Below are 18,143 nucleotides of genomic sequence, written 5' to 3' on the forward strand. Positions count from 1 at the left end.
ATATATATCTGGGATTTGACTATTTCCAATATTATCTGGAAAAAGTAGACATTTCCAGACAATATCTGAGAAAAAAAACGGCCATTTCCAGACAATATCTGGAAATGCGAAAAAATGTCTGGAAATTCCCAGACATTGGTTTCACCGGGTAGGCATCCCGGCGCACAGGCGTGTGTGGCTTCCTACCCTTCGCTAGGGTGGTCCACTTTTTTAAAAAGTTTCAAAAATTGAGGAGCGCCGTCCAGATTCTGAAAGTAGGTGTAAAATCATGAATTTTTATACAAATATGATAAGATTTGGACCATTCTTAGGGGTCCATCAACGCGCCTGAACTTTTAAAGGGAAAAATTGAAAAAGTAGCGGCATACTAAAATCGATGCTGTTTCGAGAGTCTTTATCCGATTTTCGATTGCAAAACGGCTATCTTTTCAAAAAAGTGCGCTCTACTTGATGATGTACATAAAATGACGATCCGACGCATTGCCTTTTTCCAGGGGCGTACAATCCCGTTTTTAGCCTCTAAATCCAACATGTTCTTGCGTTTTGAAGGTGTTTGAGTCGTCCGATCGGATTTTTTGGGTCACCATTCGACGCGCCTGATCAAAACCTTTCGAAAAATGTCTCAGGCGTCAAAATCGGTTGGTTTGCCTACTGTACAGGAGCAAAAAACCACTGGAATTCGCTTAAAATTGCTTTTTCGGGATACGAAATATCCTGTTTAGCATTGGGTCGGATTTTTTGTGGTGCCATTTGACGTACCTGGTCAAAAACTTTCGATTACTGTTTCGAGCGCCTGAATCCAGAGGGTCGCGTATCCCACAGACGAATTTTTCGACATTCGACATTTTTTGCTTGTAGGGTCGGCAATCCCCCGGATTTGTACAGCCAGGACGGTAATTGGAAGTTTTTGACCAGGCGCGACAAATGGCACCACAAGAAATCCGACCCAATGCCAAACAGGATATTTCGTATCCCGAAAAAGCAATTTTTAAGCGAATTTCAGTGGTTTTTTGCTCCTGTACAGTAGGCAAACCAACCGATTTTGACGCCTGAGACATTTTTCGAAAGGTTTTGATCAGGCGCGTCGAATGGTGTTCCAAAAAATCTGATCGGACGACTTAAACACCTTCAAAACGCAAGAACATGTTGGATTTAGAGGCTAAAAACGGGATTGTACGCCCCTGGAAAATAGGCAATGCGTCGGATCGTCATTTTATGTACATCATCAAGTAGAGCGCACTTTTCTGAAAAGATCGCCGTTTTGCAATCGAAAATCGGACAAAGACTCTCGTAACAGCATCGATTTTAGTATACCGCTACATTTTCAACTTTTCCTTAAAGTTCAGGCGCGTTGATGGACCCCTAAGAATGGTCCAAATCTTATCATATTTGTATCAAAATTCATGATTTTACACCTACTTTCAGAATCTGGACGGCGCTCCTCAATTTTTGAAACTTTTAAAAAAAGTGGACCACCCTACCCTTCGCTTCGCAGGGGCCTCGGCCCCGCAGAGCGATAACAGCGCACCCGGCTCCCTTCTCCGCCTTTCGTTTTCTCACTCCTAGCACTCCAAAAGTACAGGGAGGGAACGTTATAGAATGGCAGGGTAGGCATGAGGCAGCAAAGCCTCGCAAAAAACGCAAAATCTCAAAAAAGTGGAAAAACAGTAAATTTTGGAGCGCCATAACTTCTAAACGGCTTGAGATAAAAATCTGGGCATGTGCTTATTGGATTCAGGACGATTTTATCTATCGATTAAGTACACTTAAGAGCAAAACAAAACATAAATTCCCCAAAATCCCAAGACAAATGTGCTATTTTAGTCATTTTTTAGCGGTTTTTAGGTCATATCGTCAAGAAATATTGTCCAGGCCCGATCTGTGGGCAAAATCTTCTTCCTTGGACAATTTTACGTAAGGGGAGCCCTGTCTCAGCCACTTGGTGCAAAAATTGCTTGCATGAGGCAAAATACCCAAATTCATGTTGTTAGTCCAAAAGTGTAACTTTGCTGGGCTGTAACTCAGGCAATAAATTTTTCCCGGACATAATATTTTGGCTTTGAAGTCTTTTTAGGTGGGTAACATGCATACAAAATATCAGGACGATCGGAGGGGGTCGTACTACTTTGTGTTTTTTCTTTACTCCATAGATTTCAGTGTACTGCCTTCCAGAAGTAATTTCACAAGTAAAGGGGAATAATGTATCGAATGTGACACCGCGCCCCGTTTAAAAATGATCTTGCCCGAAATCGTGCCGGATGACGGCAGGATTTCGGGCATGCCCGGCCGGCACGCCCGAAATCCGCCCCGAACCAGGAGTCCGGGCTTGCCGAAAAATGATCATTTTGTTGGAAAACAAACCGATTTTCGGCAATGCCGGACGCTTGCCGGGCATGCCGAAAACGTGCCGAACCGTCCCTCCCATTAAGCTGCAGGGGAGGAGGGGGAGGTACCTGGATGGCGGTGCCCATTCAGTCTCGCACACAGGCACACTCATACACACACAGGCTCACATTTACACACTCACATACACACACACGTACACAGAACGCTGAAGGAGAAACACTGGTTAGTATTGGAACCCAGGACGACCGTCTTTGTGGACCGAGACGCTGCCAACTGCACCACGGAGGAGACCTGGGGAGGAGGCCTCAGGCTCCCGATGCCTTCCAGCGAGCTCGCTCGACCCCGAGCGGCACTGGAGGGGGCGGGGGAGACACGCTGCTGGCGGAGGAGCACGCGGCGAGCCCTGTGTCTTGACGAATACGTAACCCCCGCGAGACTCTTGGGTTACTCGCGGAGAGCCCCTCGACTTTTGGACAAGGTGCGTGGGTTGAACTGGGCACTTGGATCTAACAACAGACTTAGTGAACGTGAGCGTAGGTACTGGAGCACTGCGTGTGGTAGTCAACCCGCGGATCCAGGCCCACTGGAAACCCAGGTCTGAGGCTCCCAAACCCGGTTATTGGGGTGCTGGCTCTTACACGCAAACCCGGTTCTTCGCTTCCTTATAATCCACGTACTCGAAGTACCCTTGCCCCGCGGCTCATTTTATTGAGAGCCCTATAGACTAGGATGCAAGCTACAGTTACTGCTAAGGCTGTTAAGCATCAGAAGCTCAACGGATTCAACTGCATTCATTCAAGTACCCGTATCAAAGTGTTCAATTTGATTGTAGATTTGTTCAGTCAAAGAATTCAAAATTGTCCTACAAACATCTCGTTTGCACGGAATTTTCTAATTTTTCACGCCGGTTTTGATAGACTTGGTACTTAAGAGAGAATTTCATTATTTTAACTTTTCAATTTTGTACGCAGGTCAAAGACATTAACTTGACACTTCTTTGATTAGGGTCTCGATGCGGGGCGCATGCCCAGGCATGCCCGGAATCATGCCGAAAGGCACGGGCACGCCCGAAATCCACCCGGCCGGGCAGCGGTCGGGGTCGCGGTACGATTCCGGGCCGCCCGCGACACCGGGGCTCATTTCGGGCTTGCCGCGTGCCGGCGGCGGGTGGATTTCGGGCTTGCCGAGCGCATTTAGGCATCATTCAGGGCATGCCGGACACTTCGGCATCATTTCGACATCATTTCGACACATTCTCGGCACGATCTTTTTTAAACGGGGCCGCTTTGTCACATTACTTCGGCTGTGACACGCAATCAGCTGACGACAGGCATGGATCCAGGGGGGGGGGGGGGGGCGATAGGGGCGTCGCCGCCCCCCCTGATGGCGACGAAGCCGCCTGAAAGATAGGCAAAAAGTCGCACATTACCCCTGTAGGTAGGCAACTTTCGTGACATCGCCCCCCTTGAACCCGTCCCTGGATCCGCCCTTGGCTGACGAACTGTCACACCCAAACGAATGTGACACCTATGCACTGCCACGTTCGTTTGAATATGACACCTTCGTATTGTCAAGTTAAGTTCGTTTGAATGAGACACGACATGTCGATGGGTACCATGTGTCACATTCGTTTGAATGTGACTTCGCCGGCTGTTTGCGTGTCACACCCAAACTAATGTGACAAAGCGGCGTGGTGTGTCACATTCGTTTGACTGTAAACTTTCACTGTTTGTCACGCTCCTAATCCCTGGTAGAACTTGGATGTGGTTGGAGATCGGATTTCACATCCAAAGTCGTCCATTTTCTTCCGTAGACATCCAAATTCATCCATTTCCCTCCATTTTCATCCACTGACATCCAGTCACATCCATACTCGTCCATACATCTCCACTGACTTCCGGGCGACATCCACTCACGTCCAACGACATCCGCCCACCTCCCGGCCACATCCATTCTCGTCCATGGACATCCACTAGCTTCCTTACCACATCCACACACGTCCAAAGACATCCACTGACTCTCGAGTGACATCCACTCACGTCCATCCACATCCACACCTTCCCCGCCACATCCATTCTCATCCAACGACATCCACTGTCTACTCATCCACATCCACGCACGTCCAATAACTTCCACCAACTTCCAGACGACTTCCACTTACGTCCAACGACATCCACCTACTACGCAGCCACATCCAATCTCATCCAACCTCATCCAACGACATCCACTGCCTTCCCAGCCACATCCACAAACGTCCAAGGATATCCACTGACTTCCGTGGGACATCCGCTCGTCTCCAACGACATCCATTTAAGTCAATGGGCTTTACTTCCAAACGACATCCTTTTGCATCCACCGACATCCAGCCACGACCAAAAACCTGACATCCATTCCCATCCACCATCATCCATTCACATCCAAACGACAAACATTCACATCCAAATGACATCCATTTTTATCCATTTACATCCAAATCACATCCATTTTCGTCCATTCACATCCAAATGACATCCATTCACATCCAAAAGACATCTATTCACATCCATTGTCATCCATTCACATCCAAATGACATCCATTTTTATCCATTCACTTCCAAATGACATCCATTGACATCCATTCACATCCAAATGACATCCATTCACATCCATTGTCATCCATTCACATCCAAATGACATGCATTTTCATCCATTCACATCCATTCACATCCAAATGACATCCATTTTCATCCATTCACATCCAAATGACATCCATTTACATCCATTCACACCCAAATGACACCCAATTTTATCCACCGTCATCCCTTTTCATCCAAATGACACCCATTCTCATCCAAATAACATCCATGCCACTTGGATGCCATTTGGATGTGAATGGATGTCATTTGGATATGAATGGATGAGAATGGATGTGAATGGATGTCATTTGGATGTGAATGGATGAGAATGGATGTGAATGGATAAGAATGGATGTGAATGGATGTGAATGGATGTCATTTGGATGTGAATGGATGAGAATGGATGTGAATGGATGTCATTTGGATGTGAATGGATGAGAATGGATGTCATTTGGATGTGAATGGATGAAAATGGATGTCATTTGGATGTGAATGGATAAGAATGGATGTGACTGTAATAGTAGGGATGTCGTTTGGATGTGAGTGGATGGCGATGGATGTGAATGGAAGTCACTTGGATTCGAATAGAAGTCACTTGGATCTGAATGGATGTCGCTGGGATGTGCCTGGTTGTTGCTGGGAGGCAAAGAGATGGCATTTGGATGCATGTGGGTGACGATGGATGTAAATGGATGACGGTCGTTGAGAATGTATGTCGGTGATGTGAGCCCCCGAACATTCGTAGTGTGAGGATGAGGTTCATGGAGCCGCCGCCAGATGGCGCTGTGCTCAACGTTCCGTTGTTCGTTCTCGGTTACAGTGTTGGTTGATGTTTTAAGTAGGCTGTAGGACATTTTTGCGATCATTCACCATACTTGGTCCTTTCGGCCTTTGCGCCCAACGGTCGTTTAGGTTTAGAAACTTCCTTTGGGAGCTCCTCCACAGGACCATTTAGATGTGAATGGATGTCGATGGACGAGAATGGATGTCATATGGAAGTTAATGGATGACGATGGATGAGATTAGGCGTCATATGGACGTTAAAGATGGATGACGGTGTATGAGAATGGATGTCATTTGGATGTGAGTGGATGTTGGTGGATGAGAATGGATGTCATATGGATGATAATGGATGACGGTGGATGAGAATGGATGTCAATTGGATGTCTTTGGATGAGAATGGATGTGTTTTGGATGTTAATGGATGTAGGTGGAAGAGCACGGATGTCGTTTGGATGTGAATGGATGACGATGGATGAGAATGGATGTCATATGGAGGTAAATGGATGATGTTGGAAGAGAATGGATGTCATTTGGATGTGAACGGATGTCGATGGATGAGAATGGGTGTCATTTGGATGTGATTGGATGAGAGAGGATGCGGATGGATGACGATGGATGTGATTTGGATGTGAATGGATGTCGATGGATGCCGATGGATGAGAATGGATGCAGGTGGATGCAAACGGATGACAGTGGAGGTCGTTACTGGATATGGATGTCGGTGGATCTGAATGGATGTGGCTGGGCTGTCAGGGAACGTCGTTGGATGTGAATGGATGACGTTTGGATGTCGCTTGGATGTCGGTGGATGTGGTTGGACCTGTTTGGATGTGAGGAGCTGACATCCAGGGACTTCCAGAATGAAACATTCCGGATATCCGTGGATGTCATTGGAACATCCTGGATGTCCCTGGACGTCAAGAATACGACATCCAAAGTCGTCCATAAATTCCCATCAGGGATATCGGCGTTTTCACGTGAAAAAGAACGTGACGTCATATTCTTTGGCTGCCAATGTGAGATGAATTTTATCTCAGCATGCGAAGAAATAAGAATTGTAGTACAGGGAACGCCCTTTCCACAACGGAAGAATTAGTTAGAATGCCGCGGATGAAAGTCGAGCTCTTGGCCGGCCCACGGGCAGCCCACTGCCGAGTCTTGGCTTCGGCTGCGGCAGTAGTCAGCCAGGCCAGATAGGACGCCTCTACCGCCGCTGCTGCAAGCCTGGCGTGCTGTACTACGAAGCCGCTGTTTTCTTTGTAAGGCTTACGAGTGCGGTCAGGATGAGGGCCGCTCGGAGCAAGCTTATCTATCCGCCGACCACCGGAAGATGCTCCTCGAGTGCAGGAGCACCTGGTCGCGTGGCCCAATAAGTAGCCCTGGGGCCTTCCTTGTAGTACTAGACTGCTGAGGTCCAGCCAACTAGCCAACTCCCACAGTCTGTTCGGTCTCGTCTTACAGTTCGTGTGCTTCAGGTAAGCGTGACATACCGGAGAGCTACTCATTTGGGCATTGGGAAACTAAGTATTGAGAACTTCACACTTAAAATGTGGGGCTGCAAGTTACGGTACTCCAAACTCTACGAAGAATCGCTTCGCAATACGAAGAAAATGAAGGCATTGTAAAATCTACTCCGGCATGTGACCCTAATTTCTTAGAGCGTGCCTCGCGCAAGGGGTTGTGTTCATGGCAGCAGTTTGTGGAGTTGGTCGTTCGTCAGTCGGGTCTTTAACTCTGGGTCTAGGAATGGCCCGAGCGACGCAGCCCCTTCCTTGGCTGGCGGTGCTGGCTGCGCTGGGCGTGGCTCTGTGTGGCGGCGCCGCGGTGGACGACCCCTTCGCAGTGCCCGAGGGCCTGCTCATCGGGGCGGGGGTGTCTGCCATCCAGACGGAGGGAGCCTGGGACGAAGACGGTGAGTACGCGCCGTCAGGATGTCGGAAACCTGTCTGAAAACCTGATCAAAATTCGCGCACCTCAATAACAAAAAGAATTATTTTCTTGGTCAGCTGAAAACACTTTGCTGAAAATACTGTGTAATGTCAAACTAATTTCTGTGCAAGGCCTGTGACTGTTTGCAAGGTTCTGAGTTTCAGGCCTTACAAAGAAACGCGGTTTGTCATAACAATGTATTTTGAGCACATAACCTTACAAAGAAAATACTTCGTAATTTACGAACTTTCTTTGTGTAACAAAGTAAACTACTTTGTATTATGTATGTTCAAAATACTTCGTAAGGTTTAAAACGTGCGCTCTGGCTCGCGCAGGCAAGGGCGAGAGTGCCGTGGACCACCTGCTGCACTCGGGCAAGCTCGCCGCCTTCGGACTCAACGACTCGCACCCGCACGACGTGGCGGCCGACTCGTACCACCGCTACAAGGAGGACGTCCAGGCCGCGGCCTCGCTGGGGGTGAGCTCACGCCAAGGGGAAATAACTCCAGCCATATTTTTGCACTGAAATTCATCAGACATGTAAAATTCACTGAAATTCATCGAAATTCTATTGACATTCATCGAAAGTTAACTGAAATTCATTAAAATTCGACTAATTTATTGGATTTGTACACTGAAATTCACACACTGAGAATCCAAACTCTATGAGTATAGCGTCAATTGGTGCAATGCAAAAGCATTGCACATGAAGTGCAATGCCTCCCTCTCATGCATTAGCATAGGTCATTTTCGGGATGCATTGCACGTAAGGTGCAATATGGCTGAGGCATTGCACGTATGGTTCGATATCTCGACGCATTGCACCATACGTGCAATACTCATAGCGTTTGGAATTTCAGTGCAGTGACTTCTTCTTGGCTCACACAGCGCAGAGTGCTCGCTGACACCAGCTCTGCGCTCGTAGAACCGAATTCACTGTAATAAGAAGTCTTTCGAAGCTACAAAGGTACCTCTAGCAAAAATGTTGCCGAAGACGCCTTCGTGAATTTACGGAGATTACACGAAGCTACACAAAATACTACGTAGCAATTTAGTGTGATGAACCAAGTCCCTAGGGGCACGTAGAGCGCATGTCCCTTTCTTTGAAAACCAGAGGAGTTGGGCACTAAGGCGACGATGCGATTGCAGCTCAAGCTCTACCGCTTCTCCATCTCGTGGTCGCGAGTGCTGCCCGACGCCGTCACGAGGAACGAGAAGGGCGTGCAGTACTACCACGACCTCATCGACGAGATCCTCAAGCACGGCATGACCCCCCTGGTAGGCGACGTGTCAACAGATCGCAAATACTTTCACTGGTAATACTTAAACGTAACTCTATGCTTGAGTCAAGCATAGAGTTACGCTTGAAATGAAGCATACTCTAGAAATTCCACCATGCATTTAGATGGGGAGAATCTTGACGGATGAGCCTGTTACGCTTGAATACAGAGGGTAATACTACGCTTTAGTTTTACCAGTGTTGAAAACGAACGAAATGATTCAATGGAGGGCACATTCAATCCCAAAACGGAACAAAAGAGTGCAGTTTCCAAATGCAAATATTTAGGACCAAATTTTCAAAACAGTGTTCATTTTTCCCGTTTTGACCCGCCGCTCTCTATAAAAAAAGTATCGGAGGGTCTATGCACGAAAATTTGATTCGAAATTGAATGAGGCCACTTCGCTCATCACTTATCTTAGTTTATTAGCCCGCGATCAAAAGAAAAAATTAATTCGGCTTCCAGCAAAAAATAATTGTTTGTTTCGGCCCGACGCAGGTGACGCTTTATCACTTCGACCACCCTTGGATACTAGAGGAGGAGTTCAAAGGTTGGCAGAGCGAGAAAATGGTCAACTATTTCAAGGACTTCGCTCGACTCGCCTTCACCGAGTACGCTAGCAAGGTAAGCAGCCCCTGCCGTAGGAACAGACGGTGGGAATGCACGCTTCAGGGAGCAGTAGCCCAAAGTGCGTTTGTTTACGATACTCGAACCTCCTGTTTGGACGTAAATGAAAAGATTGATATTAATACTGGGAAGAAACGATGGGCACCGAGTTAAAATACGAACTTTTAACAACAGTCTTAAAAACTTTTTTGTTCAGCATCAAATTATGTCAAGGTATGAAACATGCACTGAAAACTTTAGTGTGTATTGAGTACACACCTAGAGCACCTCAGTAAGTACAAGAGGTCTGCGATATTATATAGAGTCACACCGCGGGCAATTTCAGCTAAAATTCTGAACTTTTTTCCAATCGGAGAAATTGTACTGTGGAAGCATAAAATTCCCCACCATATGTAAAACTGCCCTCTTTGCAAGAAGTTTGCAAGTTTTTGAGAATGTGCCTTACTATTTTCTGATGCTGCAGGCCAAGCTCTGGATAACCGTCAACGAGCCCAACAACTGGTGCACCTACTTCCCCAACCTGTTCCTGCTGGCCGGCATGTACACGGCGGCCGACATGGACCAGTACGCGTGCATGCGTCACCTCATCCTGGGCCACGCCGAGGCGTACCACATCTTCAAGGACGCCGGCCACGAGGGTACGCCCACACTGCATGTCATGGCACATTTTTTTGTCCCACGAGTAATGCATTTTTAAGCACAATTTTGTTCACGCCCGGCAAAACATTTTGCCTGATGCCAACTGCTCTACAAAGTCAAGTATCGACATGGTTCACTCCACCTGGAGTCAACCTGGCATGTACACTGTTGCTGAAGTCCACTACCTTCTGCACGTAAAGCAGAGCACCATGCACACTTGAGTTTGTAGAGTGTAAGTTGTACTCTTATTGGGCAATTTATTCCGGGGGAAAGAAATTGAACGACCATCGGAGGTGAATAAAACGTGCATCATCCATGGGACGAAATAACGCTGCAAAGCAAGTTTACTTGCCACAAATTTGGAAAGCCGTTTTGAATGCCAAAAATTGGCAAGCTTGGCCCGGAAACACTCCCCAGCTTGCCAAAATTTGGCAAGCGTATGAAGATTGCCTACCAAAGCTTGCCAAATTTTGGCATTAAAAACGGCTTACTAAATTTGTGGCAAGCGAACTTACCACCAGCTTTGCAGTGAAGTCCCATGACAGGAAGTGCACACTGCAAGGCATGTCACCGCGAGAACTATGGCCCTCAAATCGAGTGTGTATCAGTTACGAAATTAACAGCAATCGCCCCAAAAGACTGTTGATGATTTTTCACTCTACTGAGCTCAGTGGCCTGGAGGGTGATAGAAGGGTAATACCGAAACTGCAATTTTTATCCAAACTTAACCAAACTCTAACCTAACCTAACCCTTCAAAAATTTAATGGTCCTGTACATGTCGTCACCGTTCTGGTAGCACAGAATCACGATGAAAAGTCGATCCTGGTAGTGGAGGTCACTCCGAAACGCCTCCCTGTACCTCTTCTTCATCGGTCCCCAGGTGTCACCCTCTCCAAGGCTGTCCAGGACACCTAACCACGCTTCTTAAACTGGGCATTTAGGCATTTTCGCGCACACAACACACACGTTGTTTACAACGCCGGGCATGGGCGTTTGGGGACGTAGTACATAACCCTACCTTGAGATGGCGCTGGTGGCGGCGCACCAGTCTGCTAGAGCTGCCGTGCGTATAAACAGTGAAAAAGCCTAACCTTTTCGCGTTTTTTAAAAGTCCTCGAATCACCGTTTTCCACTTCTCAGATTGTTCGCGAGGTCAAATAAGTACAAAATCCAGAGTTTGGTTAAGTTTGGATGAAAATTGTAGTTTCGGTAATACCCTACTATCACCGCCTGGAGCCCGCAGCATCAGACGCCGCCAAAGTACCGTCGCAACGGGGGTAACTTGGGACACCGGGGGCAACTTGGGACAGTCTGCCCTGTACACCTTGTTGGTGCTGCCATTCAGCGATGGGGGTTTCTAGCGTCAAACCCGCGGCAGGATTTTGTTGCAGAGGGCTCAGGCCACGCGCGGAAAGGTGGAAAAGGTGCATAACATCACAGTTAGTACTTGAGAAACGGGAAACTACATAATAGGGTTTTTGACAAAATATGTCAAACATTGTCTAGTTGACCCTGGTGCAAGGAGTGAAATGCAGATTTGATGTCTCTCTGATTTCAGTTGATTTCAGTTTTCCCATCTTCGGTCCAGACTTCAATTTATCAAAAATCGAAATTTTACGGGGTAACTTGGGACAGTTTTCTCCTCATGTTTCCAGCAGTCCTAGCCTCCTAGGAGTTGTCTGACCCGGTCCCTGACATAACTTAATCTTCGGATTTTACGCTGATGATGGATAGAGATGCCTTGCTGTCCAGTTTTGTCTTCTGGTAATATTTTGAACTTTTCAGAAAATGCCTGGAAAATACCAGAAAAAAAGAGAGGTCCAAGAGTTCCAGATATAGTCCAATATCGGTCCCGCAAGAGTTCCTAGGCCTGAATTCTTGGTCAATATGTTGTGACTGATATTTATTTCATCCATTAACATCAAAAGATGCATGGGAATGTAGCTAATTACCTACTGTCCCAAGTTACCCCCACCCCCGGTCATGGGGTAACTTGGGACACTCTTTCGAGACCGCTTGTAAACGATATAATCGAGGCAAATAAACCAGACCAGCATGAAATCACGGGGAAAGGGTAAAACTTTAACATAGTTAGGATTCAATGGTCTAGGTTAAGAACCTCTGGCGTTCAAAAAACGTGAAAAAGTTGTGAAAAAGTGTCCCAAGTTACCCCCGCTGACGGTAGTTTGTATAGAGCTTTGAGAAATCGGTTTCGATGTGGCCCTCAGGCCAGGTGGGCTTCTCGGCGCTCCTTTACACCGCCCGCCCCAACTCCACCCGCATCGAGGACGTGTACGCCGCGGACGCCTTCAACCAGGTCAACACCGGCGTCCTGCTTCACCCGGTCGTCTACGGCGACTACCCGGAGGTAGGCGCGCTGAGGCGCTTCACTGCTAAGCATCATTCACGCAAACACTTTCACTTTCATTCTAGGAAAGTGACATTGGGTGGAAACGAATGTGACAAGGTGTCTGCGTGTGTGTATAGTGACTGATTCACATCCAAAAGAAAAGGACATATTGCTCAAAGGAACGTGACATCTTGTAACGCTCCTGGAATGAGAGTGCGAGTTCCAACAAACGTGACTTACACTCTCACACTGTTAAAAAAAGTGCTGTAAATTAACAGCACTTATGCTGTTAAGTTTGATAGCAGCACGACTTGTTTTATTACAAGCATGTTGTAGCCCTCGGTGCTGTTTTCTGACAGTTCGATTGTAATAAAACAATACTTCTTTGGAGTCTTCAACGATGTCTTCCCAACATTTGTGTTGATTTCATCGTGCTGATATTAAACAAAACCCTTATAACCAAGATTGCAAAAGGCTGTTTCTAAACATGAAACCTGTTCAACGACAACCCAGTCCAAAAAAAACCATGGGGCATCCCATGAGCCATGGCGGTGCATGGGATGCCATGGGCCGATTCTTTCCATGGGAACGATTCCCCGTGATTTTTGGAACAACTTCTCATGGTGTCTTGCGACTCATGGGGAAAAATACCATGGAGTGTGAGTCATGGGAAGCACTTCCTTGCCTTGGCAGAGTCCCGAGTACAAAATGATGAGATCAGTGCCTAATCTGGACTTAATCATTTCACAGGTCACCCCCTAAACTTTTGACGCTACATCCGATTTTGCAATCATATTTTGTCTGGAGGGCACCGTTGACATGATATGACCTATAATTGAAAACAAGGCGGAGACTTCAACGCACGAGCAGGACTGCCTTCCCATGGGAAGTCTGAACCCATGGAAAAGTTCATATCATGGGGGAGGTCCTCCCATGGTGCTAGGCCTGCACCCTGGCAAACGACCTCCATTTTGGATAGCATGCCGCTTGTCCATGGTGCTGAACCGCAGTCTCATGAGATTTCAGTGCGCTGTCATGGGATTTGTGTCATGGGTATCCCATGCAATCCATGATTTTTTGGGACTGCACAACTATTTTGAATGACGATTACATTGTTGTTACTTGACAAGTAGATTGTTATGAAACGAAAGTGCTGTTTCTGGATGGGTTTCCCGTTCAGACACAAAACATTACTGTTGTTATTAAACAGCATTACTGGTGGTGATTGTGTTGTAATATTACAGTGGATTTTTAACGGTGCAGACCTATATATACTTTTTCTTCTCTTGCTTACACTACAAACCTAACTGTCTACTAAGTACACGCTTGCAAATGCATGCTTGCAAGTACACACTTACAAACGCATGCTTGGCCAAGTACACACTTACAAATGCATGCTTGCAAGTACACACTTACAAACGCATGCTTGACGCATGAAGTTATACGGCGTCAAGCATGCGTTTGTAAGTGTGTACTTGCAAGCATGCATTTGTAAGTGTGTACTTGGCCAAGCATGCGTTTGTAAGTGTGTACTTGCAAGCATGCATTTGTAAGTGTGTTCTTAGTAGACAGTTAGGTTTGCAGTGTATGACGTCTTTTGAGCAAACATAAATTTACCTCTTACAATACGCACAATTTTGATCGTTTTAAAGATAAGATTGTCAATAGATCATGTAGAAATTGAAAAGTATTGCAAATGACCAAAAGTCAGGATTAATGGACTAAAAAAAATATACAGAGAACAAAATAATGCGTAGTTAAACAGAAAATACTGCGTTCGCACAAAATACTTTATGGCAAGAGATAAAAAGTCATTACGAGACTGAGAGTGTAATTGAAGTCGGTATGATGTAACGTTCATAAAATGTGATGAGTGAGTATCGGATTCCGCGCCGCAGGTCGTGAAGGAGCTGGCCGGCAGCCTGATGCAGCCGTTCAGTGAGGCCGAGAAAGAGCGCATTAGAGGGACCTCGGACTTCCTCGCCTGCAACGTGTACTTCGGCATGGTCGCGAGCTACACCACCGACGGCAACAGCCCCGCCAGCCAGATACCCCTCATCGGCCCGTTCTTGTCGGTCATGCCCTTCGTGAACCCGGCGGTGGTTGGCACCGACTTCCTACACATGAACACCATGTTCAGCTTGGTAGGCACACCCTTAAAACCTTACAAAGAATTTTCTTTGAAATCTTATGTATGCGCAAAATACTTTGTTAAAACAAACCGCTTTGCTTCACTTGTGTAAATTTTGTCAGAATGTCAGAAAAAGCTCGTGCACCTCTGAAAGCTGAAATTCTGAACACTTACTCTGATATTGATGGCCTGAGTTCTAAAGAATGTCAGAATAAGTTTTCAGCTTTCAGAGGTGCGCGAATTTGGATCAGGTTTTCAGACACACGGCGGAAACGGTACCCGGTTTTCCCAGGAGCCCTACGGCGAAGACATAGGCGATTTCCAGGGTGTTCCTGGGAAAACCAGGAACTGCTTTTACCGTGCAGGAACAAGTTATTGCTTTGTAAGAAAAATGTTGTGTTGCATTCATTATTCCAATATGTTAATCACTCATTTAATGGAATATCGACGAATCCTATTCAAGAGATCACTGGGCGTTCCCCCCGAAAGACCCTTACCTAAGACGCAGGCGAATTTCACTCAGTGTGATCATTTGATACGGCTACAAATCAATATAATTTGAGATTAGCTCACTTATACTTGACTCTTCATGTCTACTCTGGCAAGCATCAACCAGCCGTCTTGAATCTCTCCCCGGCAGGTCAAGCCCGACGCGATACGGTCCGCAGTGCTGTGGGCCTGGAGCCAGTACAAGCTTCCGCTGGTCATTTCCGAAAACGGCTTCGGTGACATTTATGGACTGGGCAAGAAGGATCGCATCCGAGGAGTTTATCACAGTGTAAGTGCCTGGTCCAATATCGTGTTTGTCATAAACGTAACCAGGTTCATGTGGAAGGTGTACATCATTCCTGATGTTGCATTTCTCAGGCTTACCTGCGCTCGCTTGTATCGACTATGAAAGAGTTCGGCATCAAGGTGATCGGCTACTGCACTTGGAGTTTGATCGACAGTTTCGAGTGGACTGCCGGATACAGGTGAGACCCAATGGCGCACATTGCTTCGAGAACTGGTCACACCTCGATCAGCCCTTCTCTAGACATGTCGCCTTACTGTTCCTTGGTAGAAGATCTTATCCGACTGTTTCCGGAGAAATGATCTTACCTCAGATGCACATGAATTTCGGGCGGTTCAGAGAGTGAGCATGACAAACTATTCCCACAACCACACCTTTTTTGAGGACTCTCCTCCTTATCGCGTGATGAGAGATAGGATTCGTTGTCCGGAAAGGAACAGATAAGACCTTATTAAGACTTATAATTACTGGGTAATGTTTTGACAGTCGCCCGTTCGGTCTGTTCCACGTGGACTACGAGGGAGGCAGCCTGGACCGTAGCCCGAAGGACTCGTCGCAGTTCTGGATCGAATTGGCCAAGACGGGGTCCGTTCCCCTGTGGGAGGAGGACCTGGCCTCGTCGGGTGCGAGGTCGGCAGCGTCTGCTACACTGCTGCTTCTGCTAGCGCTGCTAGCCTTCTGCTTCTGATCTGTTTTCATTTCGGAAATGAGTGAACATTTACATTTTTTCCGGAGGCCTGTCAAGAGCGCGTTACCTTAAGCGTTTATAATCGTTGTTTCCGCATCTCGTCAAGAGCTACGGATTCAAAAGTTGTGCACGGGGTGGCTATCAATTAATCAATTTAAGACGGAGTCATCCCTTTTTATAAGTTATCTGCCTGGCCGCTAATGAGATAAACGGAAAACGTTAATTGCGCGAGTAGAATGTCAGCGCGTCCTAAACCTAGAGGTTCAAACACTCTTAAAATTAAAAGCACATTGTCACAGTTCAGAATAAATGTTCATAATAATTTTAAATTTAAAATAAAAATAGGAAACATATGAAGAGGCTTACTTAGTCCCTACAATACACAAAACACGTGCTTTGGTCAGAAGAGAAGATCATAAACAAGGTAGGAAAATTGTTTTCTCTTTCGAAACAACTGATAATGATTTGGACCACTTATATACACAAATTTTCAATTTCAGTTTGATTGACATGTTCAATCGGAGACCAAGAGTAAAGACAGCTATAATAATTGTAAATCCCATCAGTTTGGTTGATTGGTCGAGCGGGCGCAAGTATGAGAAATCGCTGCGGCAGATTTTTGCAGCTAACTTTAATATATATTCTGCCGCCTTCACTCTTGGTCTCCGATTGCGATGAAACTTACAATGGAGCTGTAGAATTGACTGGCCTACAAGGTGGTGTGGTTGGATTTACAATCTGAGAAATAGTTTTCACACATTAAGCTCCACAAAATACTTGAACTGTTTTGGCGGTTTTGCAGCGCTTCGGGCCTTTTCGTTTCAATTAGAAGTTTGACCTCCTTTTGCAAATCCAACACAGCAGGGCGATAGAGAATTGAATTCTGGGTTGCTTAGTGAGGTTGACAATGCTGAGAAACCTATTTCAAACTGTGCTTTTAACCTCCAAAGTTTCAAAATACAATTTTGGACCAAAAATGGAAATTAGTTTTTGGATCGGCATTTCTGCTACAGAAGTCGTATTGGCGTTCCAAGTGTACCACGCAACCCGGAAAATAGTGGCCAACAATCGGCTCGCTGTATGTATGGACCTAAAACGAACGGAAACAGCTTTTTTAGTGAAAGGGAAACTTCAAGTCGGCTGTCTGGTGCCGTAAATTTGGTTTTCAAATTGATTTTAGAACTGTTTCACATATCCAAAAGTCCATTCCCTTGTCACTCACGGATAGGAAATTTTGCGTAGAATCTAAAAATGACCTCGTTTACTCAGTTCGATGCAGTTTTGACAAAGTTCTGTTTAATTTGGTTCGGCCGCGCGGCCCAGCCGCCCGGCCGCTCCTTGCCGGCCCGAGCGGCGCGCATTGCTTCACGCGCGCACTAGGCTGTTGCCACCCCCTGGTACCCTTGGCCTCAACCCTTGATCTTGAGAACCTGAAACATTAAAATTCACATGTTCATAAGATTGCCTTTAAATTAAACGACAAAAATAAGTTAATAAGGAGAAACGCCTAAAACAACATTTCGAACAAAAAAATTTATAAATAGAAAAAAATAAGTGAAGCGACTACTACTACTAGGCTTTGTAGGTAATGATACAAGGGTTTAAATGGAACCTGGTGTTTGAGCTTGAGCTGGAACTGTGTTAGCATTGGGGGCTGGAACTGTGTCAGCATTGGGGGACCAGTGGTGTCATTGGGCGTATACGGTGGTATACGGCGTATACTGTCGAGTTTTTTTCGAGGCCACCGTATACACAGTTCTGCATGTAAGGGTATACGGCAAGTTCCCGGGTATACGGCGGGTATACGGGGCTTGAATTTCAGCCGAGGGCGGCCTAACACAAGGCTTGCCGGCCGTTAACGGGTTTCGGGACTTCAGAGCAGACCAAATTCGCGTGCCAAACCTTCTTCGTCCTCTGAAAAGGTTGGCTGATACGTTTTCCGTGAGCTCAGCTGAGTGCGA

At 46.4% G+C, this 18,143-nt stretch overlaps 1 protein-coding gene across 1 annotated transcript; it reads left to right on the forward strand.

The window, feature by feature from the left end:
- Positions 1-7,151: 7,151 nt before the first annotated feature.
- Positions 7,152-16,526, forward strand: LOC117643254 (myrosinase 1-like). Its single transcript, XM_034382008.1, has 11 exons — positions 7,152-7,219; positions 7,489-7,656; positions 8,009-8,151; positions 8,823-8,951; positions 9,452-9,577; positions 10,044-10,218; positions 12,449-12,588; positions 14,469-14,714; positions 15,342-15,479; positions 15,569-15,675; positions 15,981-16,526. The coding sequence occupies exons 2-11, from the start codon at positions 7,491-7,493 to the stop codon at positions 16,180-16,182; spliced, it is 1,572 nt and encodes a 523-aa protein (XP_034237899.1). The 5' UTR covers positions 7,152-7,219; positions 7,489-7,490; the 3' UTR covers positions 16,183-16,526.
- Positions 16,527-18,143: the final 1,617 nt, after the last annotated feature.

This window comes from Thrips palmi, unplaced genomic scaffold (genome assembly GCF_012932325.1).
Source record: "Thrips palmi isolate BJ-2018 unplaced genomic scaffold, TpBJ-2018v1 HiC_scaffold_17, whole genome shotgun sequence".
Classification (NCBI taxonomy): Eukaryota; Metazoa; Arthropoda; class Insecta; order Thysanoptera; family Thripidae; genus Thrips; species Thrips palmi.

Coding starts and splice junctions, on each gene's coding strand:
- LOC117643254 (XM_034382008.1), top strand. CDS start 7,491: ATGGCCCGAGCGACGCAGCCCCTTCCTTGGCTGGCGGTGCTGGCTGCG. Junction 10,219..12,448: donor CAAGGACGCCGGCCACGAGG/GTACGCCCACAC, acceptor TGTGGCCCTCAG/GCCAGGTGGGCTTCTCGGCG. Junction 15,480..15,568: donor TCCGAGGAGTTTATCACAGT/GTAAGTGCCTGG, acceptor TGCATTTCTCAG/GCTTACCTGCGCTCGCTTGT.